The sequence below is a fragment of the Zootoca vivipara genome, chromosome 17, assembly GCF_963506605.1.
Source record: "Zootoca vivipara chromosome 17, rZooViv1.1, whole genome shotgun sequence".
Classification (NCBI taxonomy): domain Eukaryota; kingdom Metazoa; phylum Chordata; class Lepidosauria; order Squamata; family Lacertidae; genus Zootoca; species Zootoca vivipara.
In genome coordinates this window covers 27,609,940-27,628,698 of record NC_083292.1, presented here as the reverse complement: position 1 = coordinate 27,628,698, position 18,759 = coordinate 27,609,940, and the positions used below count along the sequence as shown (strand labels likewise).

The 18,759-nt window shown below is 52.4% G+C and overlaps 1 protein-coding gene across 1 annotated transcript in view; it reads left to right on the top strand.

Moving 5' to 3' along the window:
- LOC118076247 (neurexin-2) overlaps positions 1-17,428 on the top strand; it is a 159,337-nt gene extending 141,909 nt beyond the window's left edge. The window contains exons 9-12 of the mRNA XM_060269842.1: positions 10,936-11,317; positions 12,444-12,634; positions 13,684-13,857; positions 17,301-17,428. Coding sequence (XP_060125825.1) covers positions 10,936-11,317; positions 12,444-12,634; positions 13,684-13,857; positions 17,301-17,428 — 875 coding nt within the window. The remainder of the gene's footprint in view (positions 1-10,935; positions 11,318-12,443; positions 12,635-13,683; positions 13,858-17,300) is intronic.
- Positions 17,429-18,759: the final 1,331 nt, after the last annotated feature.

Here is an 18,759-nt window from a genome sequence, read left to right as displayed (position 1 = left end):
TTTCGTCCCTCCCTCATGCCTGCCCCACTTTGTCCTCTTCGGTGTCCAGGCGAGAAATGGGATGAAGAAGGCCCCATTCTTCTTTCTAAAGACCCAAGCACAGTAATTTTCTCCTCCCTGCCCACCTTGGTTTTCAACCCTTCATTGAGACATAAATGGCCAGCCCAGAGCAAACAGCCATGGCGACCAAAGGCCCCACAAATGCCCCCCTTCCCCTCCAACATGACCCTCTTCCCACCTTCCATGCACGCCCCCGGTGCCCACTTTTCTCTTTGTTCCCTGGGCCTCCCTTCCCACCTCTTCCTGCCTGGGGTGGTGGGGGGGTTGCTTTTGTTCCATGAAATTTACCCACCATCCATGAGAGGGGTTTTTGGTCCTGTGACTGTTTGCATCCACTCTTCTGTTGCGGTTGACAACGCACGCCAAGCCCAGCTGTGCAGCTTGTGGGAATGGGGACTCCCCACCCACATGCCCCCCCACTAGGAGGAGAGCTCCTCTCCCCCCACTGGCAGACCTGCCCTGGAGTCTGAAGAGACTCAGGAGCATAAGGGTGACCCTCTGCTCCCACCAAAAGGACACTTCCCCTCACAGGGCTCTCCCACCTACCTCTCCCTGAGGCACTGATCCATGAAGGGTGCTCTGGCAATTCTGGGGGGGGGGGCATTGCTGCTAGCCCCACCCTCTGCATCGAGAGTGGGGCAGCGCCTGCGCCATGACCCTGCTGTCCAGGAATTGCAAGGCACACCCTTCCCCCAGTCAGAATGACTGTGGGAGCTGCTCCCCCTGTTTCTGGAGGTCCCGAGAGGGTCTGACTCCGAGAGCAGCTGGTGGTGGTGCCAGGGGGGGAGGCAAGACCTGTCCGGGTGTCAATGTGCTGGGAAGTACCTTTGGGGAAAGGGGAGAGGAGGAGGGCACTGCCACTCTGGGGTCAGCCCTTCCCCTCCCTCTCTCAGTCAACAGCTTCAGGCTTGAGAGGAAGGAAGGGCTGCCCCACTTCCTACTGCACGGCTGGTCTTTACAAGGTAGCCACTTGCCAGCACTGAGGAGGAATCCCAAAGGGCAAGCAAAGGGAGGCTTGGAAGGAGCCATAGGTGGACAGGATGGGCAACCGAGAAGCAAAAAATGGAAGCACAAGAGTCTACGCACAAACCAGCCCTTTCCCCTTTCTGAGCGCTGTGGGTAGCAAAAGGCACTGAGGCCTGTGGGCAGTGTGGGTGGGGGCCAGGACACGAGGTCTTTGTTAATGTCTGTTGGTGGGGAAGCCCCAGGACCAGGCATATGGATAAAGGTCCACAATTCAGTGAATGTCATCAGTCCCAGGCCACAAATAGTGGGTGGTGTGAAAGTATCTTGAAAAGATACGGCACAGCACCTAGAAACATAAGGTAAAAAACCTATCTGCTCACTAGCAATGTCCAGCTGTGCCAGTTCGCCCAGTATGCTCCGTGGTGTTTTCCTCTGCTAAAACTTCAGAAACCTTTCTTTCCGGTTCTAATTTGCAGAGCTTGATGCGCAGCTAGAAAAGTAATTCAGCTTCTAGAAATTACTTTCGGTGACTCCTTCTCATCAAAACTCAGATGTTTATTTTAAGGTAAACTCCCCAGCCGAGAGATGCTTCCTCTAGGCTGTAAGAGCCACGACACACAGATACAGACATAGTAAGGACGTTTCATATTACAGAGAATTACAACAGCAACCGAGCACATCGCATTCCTGAATGAAACGTCATCGGCCTGCGATTGCAGGGCGAACGCTGGGCTGGCTATCTCCCACAGCTCACAGGTGGTGATATTCAGCTCAGTTCTGTTCAACTTAGTTATGTTCATTGCTCTGAGTAAAACTTAGTTGAATACCACCTAGTGTCCAGAAACTCAAGAGATAACTCCCCTCTCCTCTTGCTCACAACTGTCTGATACAGACAATACAGTCCCAGGGGGCCAAACGGCCCTGTGATGTGGATCTTGGCTTCCTTTTCATAGCAGCTTCAGGTTGCTGATGTGGTTTCAGTCGGACAAAAGGAGGGGGGGCTTCAGCAATCTGGCTGCTAGTGCCACTGCCCCATCCTCCCCACTAAGATGTATATAATATTTACCTGAGAAGTCAGCTATGATGATGATGGTTGATTATTGATCAAATTTGTATACCACTCATCAAGAGATCACAGGGTGGCTTAAAAAATAAAGTGAACTACATAATTTTTTATTTAGTTAGTTCAGGCTTCCTCAACCTCAGCCCTCCAGATGTTTTTGGCCTACAACTCCCATGATCTCTAGCTAGCAGGACCAGTGGTCAGGGATGATGGGAATTGTAGTCTCAAAACATCTGGAGGGCCGAGGTTGAGGAAGCCTGAGTTAGTTCATAAAATTTATATACCACTTGATTGTAGGGGGGGGAAACCCATCATAGTGGTAATAAAAGTGAAAGAAAACAAAATACAACCCCACCCGGTAATGTTTCCTGCATTGTAGGGATGGGTCTTGTTGACCTTTTGGGTCCCTTCCAACTCTACAAACAAACAAACACCCATTACAGTGGTGCCTCGCTAGACGAATTTAATTCGTTCCACGTGTCTTTTCTTATAATGAAAAATTTGTCTAGTGAATCCCATAGGAATGCATTGATTTTTTTTTTCTTTGCCTATAGGAACGCATTAATTGAATTTCAATGCATTCCTATGGGAAACCGCAATTTGCTAGACGAATTTTTCATAAAACGAATTGGTCTAGCGAGGCAACCTCTGCTCGAAAAATCCTTTCATTAAGCGGAAATTTTGTTAAGCAGGGCATTCGTTAAGCGAGGCACCACTGTAGATCATGTTTCTACATGGGAGTTAGCAATGGTCCCTTACTGAAGACAGCAGCATCTTAAAAATGAATGAAAATAGATAAATAAAAGGTATTGTTCACAGATCTCCTGGATCCCATATTGTTTGGTTCTAAGATTTTAAACAAGATTTTTTTAAAAACCCTAAAGTGTTTCTAATACAAGGCAATCTTCTGCCTTGAGAAATGAAGCAAATATTGCAAAGACGGGTTGGGTGGCCATCAGACCAAGCGGCAGGCAGGCTCCGTTGTTTGAAGCCCAAATGTGACTCAGTAGCAGAGCTGGGGGTGGGGTGCAGACCACAGAATGAAAGAGGAGGGGCCAGACTCATATTTAACATGCGCACACCAGCCCCGGAGGTGCCAGGTGCAGGAGAACTGCAGATAATGAAAACTTAAAAGAGGCTCCGTTGATTTGTGGAGCACCCTCACCTGGGCTACAGATCTGTCAACTGAAAAATGGGGGGGGGGAGTGTTGGGTGATAACGCCCACCCCTGACACAGCGTTGTCTGGGATTCATCACTCCGGTCTTCCGTCACGCTGATGTGGCCCATATCCAAGGACAAGAGCACACGACTAGCAGAGTCCAAACAGAAGCTCAGCCTTGAGGAGTAACATCTAAGCCTAATTTATTGCAAATTAAATCAAACAGAACAGAACAAAGAAAACATGGCTTCTCTCTCTGTCTTTCTTCCTCGGAGAGAGCTGCAAAAGCAAAAGCTATACAGAGCGGAAACAGCGTATCTCCCTTTCCGCTCACAAGACTCCAATAATCGGTGCTGGAATGTAAACAGACATGTAACATGTAACAATCCCACACGGGAGGAATGAAATTCTCAGCAGGGAGGCCTCCCAGATCACAGGTGGACAGCAGTGTAGCTAGCTGCCTACCTGCCCGGGGCGGCAAACCCGAAGGCACCCCGCCGGGGGACAGGGTGTCCATCACGCGCATGTGTCGCGCGTCATGACGCACGTTCACAACACATGTGCGCACAGGAGGGATACGCCGTGGCGCTGTGACAACACAGCAGGCAGCGGCATGCGGCGTCTGGCAGGACTTCCCCGCTCCCTCTGGCCCTCCCTCTGCCCGTCCTTACCGCGCTCGAGGTGGTTCTCCTCACAGCCAGTTTGCGCTGGCTCCGCAGGGGCTGGTCCTGCTCGCCCGCTGCCTGGCTTTCTTCAGGGCCATCGTGGAGGTGGGCGAGGGTTGCACTGCCATGGAGGAGCTGGGCTCGGAAGCTGCCGGAGCTCTTTCTGCAGCACACCCCAGCCTTGCCTCCATGTGGGCGGCAAGGGGCGCACACAGCAGCAGCGGCCGCCGCCGCCGTCGGTGTTGGTCACCCCTGTCCAGCCTGCCGCCCAACCTGCCACCCGGGGTGGCACCCCCCCCTGCCCCCCATTACTTCGCCACTGCAGGTGGAGAACTTTTCTAGCCCGAGGGCCACATTCCCTTGTGCTTGACATCCCGGGGGCCGCATACCAGTGGTGGGCCAGAGGCAAAAAAGAGAGCAGGGCCACAGATGTGACTCTTACCTTGGTGGAGTAGGCTATATTTCAGCTGTGCAAACAGGAGGCTTCTCCATCCTTGCAAGCAGGAGGCAGGATCACAGCCACACAAAAGCACTTTGAAGCAGGCAGTGGCCTGGAGGAGCCCAGAGGGCTGAGGAGAAAGGCCTGGAGGGCCAGGTCTGAGGTTCCCCTCCTCTCCTGCGGATCAAGGCATTGTAGGGCCAGGGCCACCAACCAAGGCCTCCCGCTTGGAAAAACCACCCCCAGGAGAACGACCAGCGGCTGGTTTGTGCATAGACAGAAAGACCCAGGTATATTTGCAACTGGATCCCGTTGGTGCTGGTAGAGGAGATGGTGGTGGGGTGTGTGGAATAGGGAGGCAGCCTTGGGCCGGATCAGGAGGGCAGGCAGACCCACCGAGACCCCTCCCCAGTGCAGAGGCAAGTGTCGTCCTTGTCGTGCGTTTGTCCCCAGATGGTGGGCTGAATTGGTTTTTCTATTTTGGGTGTTTGGTTGCAGACGTTGCCTTGAAGGATATAAAACTGTCTCGTTCTCTTCTCTCTCCCCACCCCCACCCCGGCCCCCCGTCTCAGACTGTGTCAGGATAGGCTGTAACCCCAGTAAGTTGCCATATATATATATATTATATTTCTTTTCCCCCTTTTTTGTCTTCAACTCATTCTTTTAATCCTGCAGTTTCTGTTTTATTTTGCTTTTCTAAAGGAAAAAGGTGGTCGTGGTGGTAGGCGCTGTGTGTGTGTGTGTGTGTGTGTTAGTAAACAGGACACAGGGATGCTCCAAAGGGTTCTCTCCTCAGTCCCCAGGACAGGACAAGCCCATGGAACTTCTTCTTTCTTGTAGACGCTCAGGATGAGCATCTGCTAAAGCCTGTAGGAGTTGGTCAGTGTTGTTGTTGTTTAGTCGTTTAGTCGTGTCCGACTCTTCGTGACCCCCATGGACCATAGCACGCCAGGCACTCCTGTCTTGCACTGCCTCCCGCAGTTTGGTCAAACTCATGTTCGTAGCTTCGAGAACACTGTCCAACCATCTTGTCCTCTGTCGTCCCCTTCTCCTAGTGCCCTCCATCTTTCCCAACATCAGGGTCTTTTCCAAGGATTCTTCTCTTCTCATGAGGTGGCCAAAGTATTGGAGCCTCAGCTTCACAATCTGTCCTTCCAGGGAGCACTCAGGGCTGATTTCCTTCAGAATGGATAGGTTTGATCTTCTTGCAGTCCATGGGACTCTCAAGAGTCTCCTCCAGCACCATAACTCAAAAGCATCAATTCTTCGGCGATCAGCCTTCTGAGTTGGTCAGTAGCAGAAGCCAAATGTGCTCATGTTCCCTTTTCCTCCACGGTCACTTCACTTAGGGATGAGCCCACCTACCCCAGTACCTTCTCCCCTCTGTAACATGGAACAATAGCCCCTTACTCCCCTCTGATGCGTATCAGAGGATCTGCTGACAGCCAGGACTCCTGGAGTCTCTCTTAACCACACCTTTTGAGATGAGTGGCACTGAGTTTTTGTGGGAGGGTGAGTTCCCCCCCCCCAATGCCATTCCTGGAACTTTTGAGAGAATTTCCTATGGAAGAAATGTACCTGTGATTTCCAGGCAGTGCTCAGATTACATGGAGGATGGGGGCATTCCATTTTTGGATCTCTCTGCTTACCTACAAGGTGGTGTGATTTTCCTAAAACCCGAAGGCAATCATCAAAGGGTGGGAACCTGTGGATTTCATTAATTCTCCCCCAGGGAGGCCCCCCCCCACCGAGTAATATCTCCTGCACACTTCAGGAAATGGGGAAAAGCCCCCAGGCGCTCCCAGTTTAGCAGACCAGCTTTTTCTGGCCTGGTTCAAATGACAGCAGATGTGGTGGTGCTAAAGGGGGGTGTCTCAATCTGAGCAGCGACCAGGTCTGGGGAAGGGGTTGGGCCAAGGGGGAGGGATTCCCTTTGCACCCCCAGCACTCCACACAAGGCAGCTGAGGAAAGACAGGCATGGACACTCACCTGCTGTTTGTGCAAGTCTTGTTTCCAAACACTTTAACTGCTCGCAGTGCAGAACGGTGATTTTACAACTTGGAAATCTCCCTCCGTTCTACATTTCGTGCAGCATTGGAGGAGGGGAGATGGGTCATTGGGGCAAAAGGGTGTCACAAATCAGCACACACACACACCCTAGAACCGGGCAAGAGGCTCTAGTGGGGATCCAAACGAAAGGGACAAAACCAGCCTCTCCATACCTGCTCTGCATCACTTGTCAGCTGGTTCAGTCTAATCATAATCTTCACACTTTTAAATGCACTTTGATAGTCAAGAGCTGTGTTGGGACAACTGGGGGGTGGGGGGGGGTGCCAAAGTCGGGGCAGGCCTTAATGCAGGAGGTCCTGGGATTCACAACAACCAAATTCCAAGCTCTGGGACTTGTGAGGGGCTGGACGTTGCAGGGCATGGAAAATTTGCCGAATTTCCCCCCCCCCTCACAACAACCTTGCAAGGAGACGGTAGCTGACCCAAGGTCACCCAGTGAGTTTCATAGCTGAGTGGGGATTTGAACTCTGTTCATCCAGGCCCAAGCCCAACGCTCTACCCACTATGGCACGCTGGCTCTCATACCACACTGGCTCCTTGTCTTGCTTCCTCTGACAACTTCCAGGATCGTGACTCAGAGGCAGGCGAGTTTCTGGGCCTGCAGATTCTCAGGGCTACCATGTAAATCAATCCAGGATTCTAGTTTGCAAAGGAGGGCTGGAAATGAGAGAGGGAAAGGAAACTGAGGCATACAGAAGTGGGGAGGAGGGTTCAGCAAGAGGGCAGATGGTCCTTGTGTTGTATTTTTTTTGAAATGGGTCCATCTGCAGGTGCCAACAGCAATGCATCTAAATTTGTGTTGTCTACATAAGCAGAATCAAAATACTTTTTTAAAAAAAGTTTTTTTTAAAAAATGCTGGGGAGAGAACCCAGCAGGCATCCTGAACCTCAGCCTCTCCCCATTTGGAGACGAGGGTTTCATGTTTGTGCCCGGAACAAACACACTGGAACTATGGATGAGCAAGAACTGGGGGAGGGGGATGATGGGGTTAAAAATCACTGCTCATGCCCAGAGGTGCTCATTCATTGCTCCTTCACACAGCCTCAAGCTCTGGCATGGGAAACAGACCACAGGCCTAAGCCCCTTGATTCCTCGCTGGAGTCAAGCACCACAGAACCTCACACACACCCTTCGGTCCAGAAGGTTCTGGTTCCTTCTGAGAGCTGAAGAGAGAAGTCGAGGATCCCAGCTGACTGCAACATTCACAAGGGCTGGTCTAGTGGCCTGAGGGGCGGGACAGTTTTGTATTGCTTTGGGGTTTAAGGCTTGGAGAAGAAGAGATGCGAGTACACTCTGTGCAGGGGGAGGAAAGGGTTGATTGACTGCACCCAGGAAAGACTGCAATCCTGGGGGTTGGGAGAGGGTTTCTTTAGCAGGAAAGCTCCCAGGAACTGGGATATTTGGGGTCAGGAGAGCTAAGATGACCCCCACTTCATAGGCAGCATAGCATTGTCTTGGAGCAGGTGGGGTTGGGTGGAAGTCTCCGCTTGGCCCACTGCTCCGTGCCTTAAAGGTTCGGAGCCTGGAATGTTATTTGCGTGTATTAACACACACGCTGCAAAAGTGTCCACGTGTATAAACATGCAGTGGTGCCTCGCAAGACAAATTTAATTCGTTCCGCGGGTCAATTCGTTTTGCGAAAAATTCGTCTTGCGAATCACGGTTTCCCATAGAAATGCATTGAAATTTCTTTTTTTGCCCATAGGAACACATTGATTAAATTTTAATGCATTCCTATGCGAAACCGCAATTCGCAAGATGAATTTTTCGCAAAACGAATTCGTCTTGCGAGTCACCTTCAGATCGCAAGACTCATTCGTCTTGCGAAATATTCATCTTGCAGGGCATTCGTCTTGCGAGGTACCACTGTACGCAGATGGTAAACGCCAGAGTCCACTCCTGCAGTCTGGAGGGGAAGCAGTTGGGGGTGGGTTGGAGAGTGGTCTGGGAGGTGCTGTTCCTGAATCCCTCCAAGAGGTGGCAGCACCCAAGAAGTCTCTGGTTTACTTTCAGTACCTGAGAGCTTCACAGGCCTTTCACAGGTCGCTGCAGTACTCATCTCGATGGCAGCACAAGCTTTTAGAAGCTGCTGCTGCTGTAGCTGGATTAGCCACCAGGTGGCAGCACCCGCTGGCAGTGCTCACTTTGGCCAACAGATGGTGTCCATGACCAGGTAAAACAGAGAGAGGCAGTGGAAAGAGGCAGCCCTGGGTGTCTTTTAGTCCTTGCAAGACTCCACTGTTTGTGTTTGTTCTTAAGCTTCCGGGTGGAGGGAGTTTGCTTCTGCCTCTCTGCAATCAATAATGGCTCGCAGAGCAGCATTTATCAATGTTATCGTAAAGGGCAGCCTTCTCAGTTTGAGGAGGAACAACGCAGGCTGGGACAACCATGAAAGGTGCACAACCACTGAGGCTTCAGCTGTTTGCCAGGGCGGCATGCTTGCCTTAGAGGGTGGACGTTGTGTCTCTGAATGAGTTCCTGTAGCCTAAGCTTGGCAGTCAGGAGATCCTGGGATTATGCCCTCTCTCCTTGTCCCAGAATCAGTCCTTTGGCCTTCTCATGGCAGGAAGTGGCCTTCTGCTGTTGGTCAACATGCCAACACAGCTGGGATGGGCAGAAGGTCGATCAGGATCTCCTGGCAGATTTCTGGATGATTTACAACAGGTCACTGACTCCAAAATATTTTACAACAGCAGGACCAACAACAAAAAACCTCACACTCCACCGGTTCAGTTCTGGTTTGGAAAATGAATCTCCCGGCTCAGAGAAGCCCCTGGCTTCTGACTGTTTCTCTTGTGTGCCTTGGCCTGGTTGGAAGGACTTGGGGTTCAAGTGAAAAACTAGGTAGATCCAGCAAGCCTGACATCTCCTCCCTGTTTTACAAGCTGGAAGCAGCCATCCAGGTTTCAGACTGTGATCTTCCCTAGCTGCATCTAGAGATGCCAGTTATTGAACCCCGGGTCCTTTGTGTGCAGAGCAGGTGCTCTGCTGTGGAGCTGTGTCACCTCCGCTTAAAATAAAGATTCTGGTCCTCATCGTTCAGAATAAAGGGATGGAGGAAGCTGCCCTAAAAGTGAGCTGGTCCATCTTGCTCAGTATTGTGTGCACTCATGGCAGCAGTGGCTCTCCAGAGTTTCAGATTCAGGGCCCTTTCCCTGCTCTACCTGGTGATGCCAGCAGGGGTTGAACTTGGCGATTGAGCCATGGTCCTTTGCTCAGGATCCCATGCCAAAAGACACCTGGGTGTGATTATTCCCCTTCCACACACCTGGAGCTCACATACTGCCCATGGATTCCAAGAAGGGCACCCCAGACAGTGTAGATGGGCCCTGTTCTGTGGGTCTGGCTGCCTTCTGACCCTCTCAGCTTCCCTGGGATAGGATGGAGGCCCTGTGGGATGTACATTTCAGGAGTGGCGACCGAGTGTGTGAGACAGGAAAGTTGCAGCCATGCAAATGGCTGGGCTTCTGTGCTGGGAGTGTGCATGTGCCTGCAAGGGTGAAAAGATACGGTGAACTGGGGTGTGTGTCTTTAATTCTTGGGCTGGGTCCCTGTGCGAGGCTTTGAGGGGTTCACCTCTGCAGGGGTGGGGCTGTTGCTCACGCAGCAGGCCTGCCCTGACTCTGCCACCCTGCCTGCCCCATTGCAGGTAAAGGCCCCGAGACCCTTTTTGCCGGTCACAAACTCAACGACAATGAGTGGCACACGGTCCGCGTGCTCCGGCGCGGAAAGAACCTGCAGCTCTCTGTGGACAACGTCACTGTGGAAGGTAAGCCGAGGAAGGTCGCCGGCCCGAGCTAAGGGGCTTCAGCACTCAGGGACAAAGAAGGTAGCCCTTGGGACTGCAAAGAGCCAACATCCTGGCATCATTGCAGGCGGGTGTGTTCTCCCGCACACTCGTAAGCAGTTTTTCCAGAATTGTTGCTGTCGGTTCTCCATTTCCGCCACCAGGTGGCACTGAACGACTTTGGGAGCAGCTGGCTAGGAGGGACCATGCCTGAGTTTGACCACTAGGGGGCACATTGGGCAAGTGATCCAGATTAGGGGCTGCCAATGTTGACACAGAGAGGGGGACTGCTAGCAGTATCAGTCCAGCAGGTCTGGACTGGGAGTGTATGGAGGGGCTGTGGGGAATCCATAGCAAGGAGCAGGAACCTTGCCAGCCTGCAAAGGGGCAGGGTTCCAGGCCTGGCTAAGTATCCCCTGGGGGGGGGGGCAGAGAGCCACTGAGTGTACGGTGGGGAGCAAATGCTGTCCATTTGCTTCCCTTCTCTCCTTGGTCACCACTCGCCAGTAAGAAAGGAGAGGCTCTTCCTTGCTTCAAGAGAGACAGTGAGCAGGAAGGAGCTCTGCCCAGCCTGATCAGGGGAGTTCTGTCCCATTTCGGCTGTGGCCTGAGATCTTGTGGCAACCGTGTGTCCTGTCCGTCCCCCCCGCCTACTGCCCAGCATCCCCCCCCGGCTCCATTTTAACAGTGTGCTCCCCTTCCTACTGTGCTTGGCCCAAGCAGGGCAAATGGCCGGCGCCCACACCCGCCTGGAGTTCCACAACATCGAGACAGGCATCATGACCGAGCGGCGCTTCATCTCGGTGGTGCCCTCCAACTTCATCGGCCACCTCAGCAGCCTGGTCTTCAACGGGATGCCCTACATGGACCTCTGCAAGAACGGGGACATCAGCTACTGTGAGCTGAACGCCCGCTTCGGCCTCCGCAGCATCATCGCCGACCCCGTCACGTTCAAGAGCAAAGCCAGCTACCTGGCGCTGGCCATGCTGCAGGCCTATGCCTCGATGCACCTCTTCTTCCAGTTCAAGACCACGGCCACCGATGGGCTCATCCTCTTCAACAGCGGCAACGGGAACGACTTCATCGTGGTGGAGCTTGTCAAGGGGTGAGGGGTCCACAAGGAGGCGCTGGGGGGGGCACCATCCACATCCTGCCAGACCTAGCCAGAATGACCTCCCGTATGCACACCTCTAAGCCCCGCCTCCTGGTCCAGGTGCCCCACCCACACCCCAGCGACATGAGCAAGATCTATGTACACCATCCCTACAAATCCCACCTGTCAGCCAGAGTGCTGCCCCCTCCCGCCTGCTGCCTCAGGCAGCAAAGCCAAGATGCCTGCATAAACGCCCTTCCCCGCCTCGCTGATGGATGACTTACGTTTCTAGCCCATGACTTACATTTCTAGCCCACTTTTCCTCCGAGCAGCTCCAGGTTGCGTACAGGGTTCCCCCTCTCCCCGCTTTATCCCCACAACAACCTGCGAGGTGGCTAGGCTGAGAGAGGCAGTGACTGGCCCAAAGTCACCACCCAGTGATCTTCATGCCTGAGCGGGGGATTTGAACCCTAGTCCTGGTCTGACACTCTTTACCGTCACAGCACGCTAGTTGCTTTCATCCTCTCCAGGCCCTGGATGGACCCTCATATTTGGGGTCTCCTGGGACTGGCAAAGTTCCAGTTACAAGCCACTCTGAATATTTGGGGGGAAGGGACAGATGCTTTGTGTGCAGAAGGTCCTGGATTCAGTCCCTGCTGCCTGCAGTTAGAAGGACCAGGTAGGAGGTGAGACTCTGGAGAGCCCCTCCCAGCCAGCATAGAGAAAAGAGGCTACCACTTCTTCATTATTTTGCAGTCTACCTACAATCATGTCTGCTGCTCGTTTGCCAGAGGGGGCGGGGCGGCAGGGGATGAAGGGGGAGCTGTGCCACTTAAGCTGGGAACAGCTTAATACACACACACACACACACAGACACACACGAAATCTTGAAAAACAAACCCCCTCCTTGTTGTGTGGCTAGGGAGAGGCTCCTTTATTCAATCCCAGGCATTCAAGAAATGCAGGACCCATTGGTAGACGACCCCATGTGCTTGGTGGACTGTGCTTGACTCTGGGCTTGTCACATGTGGCTGGTGCTGGGAAGGATCTTCTGTCTGCTTTGGGGGGGGGTGAGGTCAGGCTGGATGAACCTTTTGATCCCCTGCCTTCCCCACCCCCACCCCGCTCTTTCCTGCAGGTACATCCACTACGTCTTTGACCTGGGCAACGGGCCCTCGCTCATGAAGGGGAACTCGGACAAGCCGGTGAACGACAACCAGTGGCACAACGTCATCGTGTCCCGCGACACAAACAACGTGCACACGCTCAAGATCGACTCTCGCACTGTCACACAGCACTCCAACGGTGCCCGTAACCTGGACCTCAAGGGTGAGCTTACCGGGCCGGCCTGGCTCGCAATACCATCTCCTGGCACTAGAGGGCAGCCTCCTTGCAGTTTATGGGAATGCGCTGATGCGTTTGGAGTGGAGGTCCAGTCCCCTGTGCCCTGTCAAAATGGACACACGCTTCGCAGCTCCTTTATGTGGCGCTAGGGGGCACTGTGCTACCAAGTTGCGTGGGGGACAGTTTTAATCTGCCCACATTTATAGCACCCTGTTAGTGTTGTTTTAGGCAAGTACCCTGTTTTGTTGGTCTGATTTTATGTGGGTGGGGGGTGGGTGGCTGCTCAGGAATGAAACAAAACAGCAGCAGTGAGGCCCAAAGCCAAGAGCATCTGGTCCCCAGGACAGTCAAGCAGGCACACCCTTCCCCTTCCTTGGCCTCTGGCTGTCTCTCATCTTTCTTTAGACTTGGTGGGCTTGTTTAGCATTGTGGCAGTGACATCTTTTTTATGCTCAAGAGTTGATTTGATAGTTCTTAAGTTCTTAAGATGCGGGTTGCACTGTGGTCTAAACCACTGAGCCTAGGGCTTGCTGATCAGAAGGTCGGCGGTTCAAATCCCCGCGGCGGGGTGAGCTCCCGTTGTTCGGTCCCAGCTCCTGCCAACCTAGCAGTTCGAAAGCACGTCAAAGTGCAAGTAGATGAATAGGTAGCGCTCCAGTGGGAAGGTAAACGGTGTTTCTGTGCGCTGCTCTGGTTCGCCTGAAGTGGCTTAGTCATGCTGGCCACATGACCCGGAAGCTGTCTGTGGACAAATGCCGGCTCCCTTGGCCTATAGAGCGAGATGAGCGCTGCAACCCCAGAGTCATCCACGACTGGACCTAACAGTCAGGGGTACCTTTACCTTTTAAGTTGACGGGATCTGACCAGCTTCCCTTTTCTCCAACCATAACCATGGTCATACCTCCCTCCCCACCACCACCAAAACACACACAGCCATGCAGGCCTTTGGGCATTTGCTGTGGGGCGGGGGGGGATGAACTGGGAGGTGCAGCCTGGGGTGTCAGGGCCCCTCATGTGTTCGTTCCACCTTTCAGGGGAGCTGTACATTGGAGGCCTGAGCAAAAACATGTTCAACAACCTGCCCAAGCTAGTGGCCTCGCGGGACGGCTTCCAGGGCTGCCTGGCCTCCGTGGACCTCAATGGCCGACTCCCAGACCTCATCGCCGACGCCCTGCACCGGATCGGGCACGTTGAGAGGGGCTGTGATGGTAAGGGGGGGGGGTTGCAGGGTGGGCCAGGTCTGATTTGGAGCAGGGAACAGGTTAAGCACATACTCCCCTCCTCTGCTGCTTCTCTCTTCCAAATCCCTTTCCCTCACACCTGGCCCAGCTTTTCTTTCTTTCCTTAAAAAAAAAAAATGTGTTCATTTCCTGTAACACAAGAGGCTGTTTTCTCTGGAATTTGCATTCTTCCATTAACTTTGTCATCCAGGCAGTGGCTCTGCCAAGCAATGGCCCTCCCTTCTTGTCCTCCCAAATTTCCAAGGCTTGAGTAGCAATTTTTCTGACATTGAATGTAATTCCAGCCCTGGCCAGCCCCGTGTAGACTCTGACGACAAGGCAGGGGATAGCATCTGGGAGGCAGCGAAGCCTTATTTGCATCCCTAGTGGGCTGCTCTTGTGAGGCCTTGCTCTGTGGTCCCTGGCCTCCGCTCCCACCCACCCTCAAGCTGGGGTTTTGCATTAAAAAACAACAACCCTCGTTTCATTTTTGCAGTAAAGCAAGAATGCACAAATGCAGTATTTTCTCCTTTCTAAATATGTTTAGCTGGAACATCCTTGTGTTGCTAAGAGCTTTGAAGAGAATCACATCCACCTTGAACTGGCCTTTGGTGCACCAGAGCTGAGAGGTGGCGGCTGACATTCCCCAGAGTCCTCCTGGATCAGACAAAAGGGAGCCCATGCAGTCCCACTTTACGTTTCTCCCAGTGGCAAGCTGGAGGGAAGTCCACGAGCAGGACAGCAGCAGAGCTCTACCCACTCAGGATACCAGCTAGCACTCTAGGGCGGAGAGCTGGTCCTCCAGAACTCCTCTTGTGTTCTTAGGCCCGGGAAGCTAGAACATAGCGATCATGGCTAGCTCATCCTCCTTGAAATTGTCTAATTCTCTTTTGGTGTCTATCTTGCAGGAGGGAGTTCCATAGTTTAGCTCTGAGCTGGGTGAGGAAGTAATTTCTTCTGTCTGTCCTGACTCTTCCAACATTCAGCTTCATTGTTGTTGTTTAGTCGTTTAGTCGTGTCCGACTCTTTATGACCCCATGGTCCAGAGCACGCCAGGCACTCCTGTCTTCCACTGCCTCCCGCAGTTTGGTCAAACTCATGTTCGTAGCTTCAAGAACACTGTCCAACCATCTCATCCTCTGTCATCCCCTTCTCCTTGTGCCCTCCATCTTTCCCAACATCAGGGTCTTTTCCAGGGAGTCTTCTCTTCTCATGAGGTGGCCAAAGTATTGGAGCCTCAACTTCAGGATCTGTCCTTCCAGTGAGCACTCAGGGCTGATTTCCTTCAGAATGGATAGGTTTGATCTTCTTGCAGTCCATGGGACTCTCAAGAGTCTCCTCCAGCACCATAATTCAAAAGCATCAATTCTTCGGCGATCAGCCTTCTTTATGGTCCAGCTCTCACTTCCATACATCACTACTGGGAAAACCATAGCTTTAACTATACGGACCTTTGTCGGCAAGGTGATGTCTCTGCTTTTCAAGATGCTGTCTAGGTTTGTCATTGCTTTTCTCCCAAGAAGCAGGCATCTTTTAATTTCGTGACTGCTGTCACCATCTGCAGTGATCATGGAACCCAAGAAAGTAAAATCTCATTGCCTCCATTTCTTCCCCTTCTATTTGCCAGGAGGTGATGGGACCAGTGGCCATGATCTTGGTTTTTTTGATGTTGAGTTTCAGACCATATTTTGCGCTCTCCTCTTTCACCCTCATTAAAAAGTTCTTTAATTCCTCCTCACTTTCTGACATCAAGCTTCATTGCACATCCCCAAGTTCTAGTGTTAGGCAAGAAGGAGGGAAACTTTTCTCTAGCCACTTTTCCCATGCCATGCGTAATAATAAACTCCCTCCCATCTTCACAACCCCTCATTCACCTCTCTCCTAAACTAAAAAGTCCCAGACAGTGTAACCTTTCCTCATTTGTCTTCAGGCCCCTCCAGACATCCCTTTCCCTTGTTCATTCAGGATGATTTGTGCTCATGATGGTCTTGGGGCAGTTTGATGTGATACCTGCCTGCAATTTGGGGGGGGGGGCAGAGAGGCTGCTTTGTTTCTGACGAGTGCATGTCCCAGAAAGTCCTGCTGAAATCCCGTAACTTCTTACACCACCCAGGTTCTGGTTTGTTTTTGGTCCTGCTTTTGTTGCACTGCGGTGCAAAAGGGGCCCTTCCGTACAGCAATCATGTAGCAGCAGAACATGGAGGAAGGAATGTGGACAGGAGCCTTGCCTTGGCAGCTGCACCAGTGGACTCCTGTTCGCTAGTGGCTGCTGCTGCTGTGGCCAGGATGCTGAGTGGAGCACCTGGATGTGCACCTATTACACCTGTGCTGACGAAGCCAATCAGCTACCAGACCAGCATTTAAGGCCTTGTTGTTAACAGCTGAAGCCCTCAGCAACTAGAAACTAGATTACCCAAAAGGCTGCCTGTCCCTGGACAGACCTGTTAGATCACTTGTCTGGAGAAGTCTGGAGAACTTCACAGGGTAGTGACCTTTCCTGCCATTGCCCCTGCATGTGGCATGATGCCATGATGCTCTCTGCCCTTCCACTGGCTTCGGGAGACTTATAAAGACATATCTTTACCTCCTGGCTTTTCCTGACCCACAAGTAGGGTTGCCAGACTCAATAGAGGACAGGACTTCTGTGCCTTTAATTGCCCTGCTCTCTTTTGAGTCTGGAAACCTTAAAGAGAAACCAGCAGTCACCCTTTGCTCGGAAATTAAACAAAGGGTCTGCTGGTTTCTCTTTAAGGTTTCCAGACTCAAAAGAGAGCAGGGCAATTAAAGGCACAGAAGTCCTGTCCTCTGTGGAGTCTGGCAACCCTACCCACAAGGCTGGAGCCCTCTTGCATTGGTTTGAATCCCATGGAGTTCTGCCTTATTGCCTTCTATAAGCTCTCACATGTTTCTATTCTGCTGCTTTCCTTGGTTTTTAATGGTATTGGTTTTCTTTTTGTTTTAACAAAATAAAATTGTTTGCCATATAGATCTTTTAAAAATACTAAGCTGTTTATAAATGCCTCTTAAGTTAATGAATAGGCAAGCCCTAGTAAAGTGGGAAAGTGTGTGGAAGGCCCAGTATAAATCCACTTCTAATGCAGAATATATCCCCACCCCACAAAAAAACCCCACCCGCTCTGAAGGAACCCCCAGTCAGCCATGGGGCTGCAGAATTGTGCCTCAGCTGCTGCCTGAGCCATCTTCAAGGGCAGCCCCACACGGAGAGGAGGCCAGCAGCCCACGTAACAACCGTGAGCCAATCAAGGAAGATTTGCAGCTGATTGGACAAGCTGTGATTAGGTGGCGATGATGCTTTCTGGGGCCTGCCACGTGATAGCCAGAGTCAGACAAGGCAAGGGAGGACTAGGGAACCTCAGAAAGCCCTGAAGTCTCCCCCTCTTGCTTTCTCTCTCTTTGGCCCCGCCCACTAGGTCCCAGCACCACCTGCACGGAGGACTCCTGCGCCAACCAGGGCGTCTGCCTTCAGCAATGGGACGGCTATACCTGCGATTGCACCATGACCTCATATGGTGGCCCCGTGTGCAATGACCGTGAGTAGCGGGGGGGGGGGAGATGGGAGTGGGAGGGAGGGGGTAGGCAAAGGGTGGAGTTTATTAGCCCCAAGGGGGGAACACACTCTGGACACTGAGCAAGGCAATAAACTAGTAGCGCCACTTGGGCTGTGGCTGGCATTTTGCAGACTGGAGCCCTCCTCCCCCCTTTGGGGAGTGGGCCCAGTGCTGCCCACCTTCCCTCCCTCTGGCAGCCTGCTTCCTCAAGGCGTTTTGCTGTGTGGGATAGGGAACAGAGGGCAGTCCAAGTCCCCAGGGGAGCAACGGGGTGTGTGTGTGTGTTTGTCTGTCTATTGGCGGTCTTCTCACCCGGGCACCCAGGAAGCTTCTCAAGGTCCACGGTACCCATGGCTAGATGAGACCGAACAAAACGAAGGAATAAAAGCAACCATGCGGTTGGCGAAACCACATGAGGTTCACTATTAGGAGCGACACAGTCAGGTTATTATTAAAAGGCTGTTGCATTGTGCGTTCCACAAATGCATATCAGTGGAAAACGAGTCATCTCTTTGTCTCCAGAGTTAAAGTTCGCACTTTATAGGTAATCTGAAGGGGGGGGCAGGAAGGAGAAAAATCTCATGGTACACGGTAGAGAACAACCCTCTCTGCACACGCGAACCCTCACACACACCCCTGCGGAAAAGTGGGAAGGAGTTGGAACAGCCGTCACTGCCCCATAGCAGAGGGAGATAGTACCTCTTGCCGCAGCAGAGGGCAGCACTAGGGTAGGGCACTTGCCCTCACTTATGGGGCAGGGGAGCTGTCAGAAGGGGAATTGGGGGTCCAAGGGTCTTCCCTGCTGCAAGAACCTTCCAAACGGCATAGGGGACTATGAGGGAAAGGGGGGGTTCAGCATTGAGAACTGTGTGAAGATGGCAATGCCTACACCCCACTTAATGAAGCCCCCTCTGCCCCACTGAACAGATGGCAGCCAGAAGGTGAACTCTGTACCACTACGACTGAATTGCAGAAGCCACATACACACACCCTGACACCCCGGCACTTTTCATTGCTGAGCTTCTCAAACAATTGTGGCTGGTCTTGTATTGGGTTGGGTGGGACGTCTCATCCACGTGAGAATTTGCACCAATATCTGTAGGTGAGATTGATCTGTTTTGCCGCCGCCTGTCCCAGGTTTGCCTTTGGCTCATGAGGGTGGAGCCTGGAACCAGATGCTCCAGAAAGGCAGCATCTCAGAGTGGGATAAGTAGGGGAAATGGGAGGGTGTCCCAAGTTATCATATCTGCCAGGAGCAAGGAACATATTGCACAAAAGTTCATGGGGGAGTAAGGTTTGAGCTTGGAATCCAAAGGTGGGA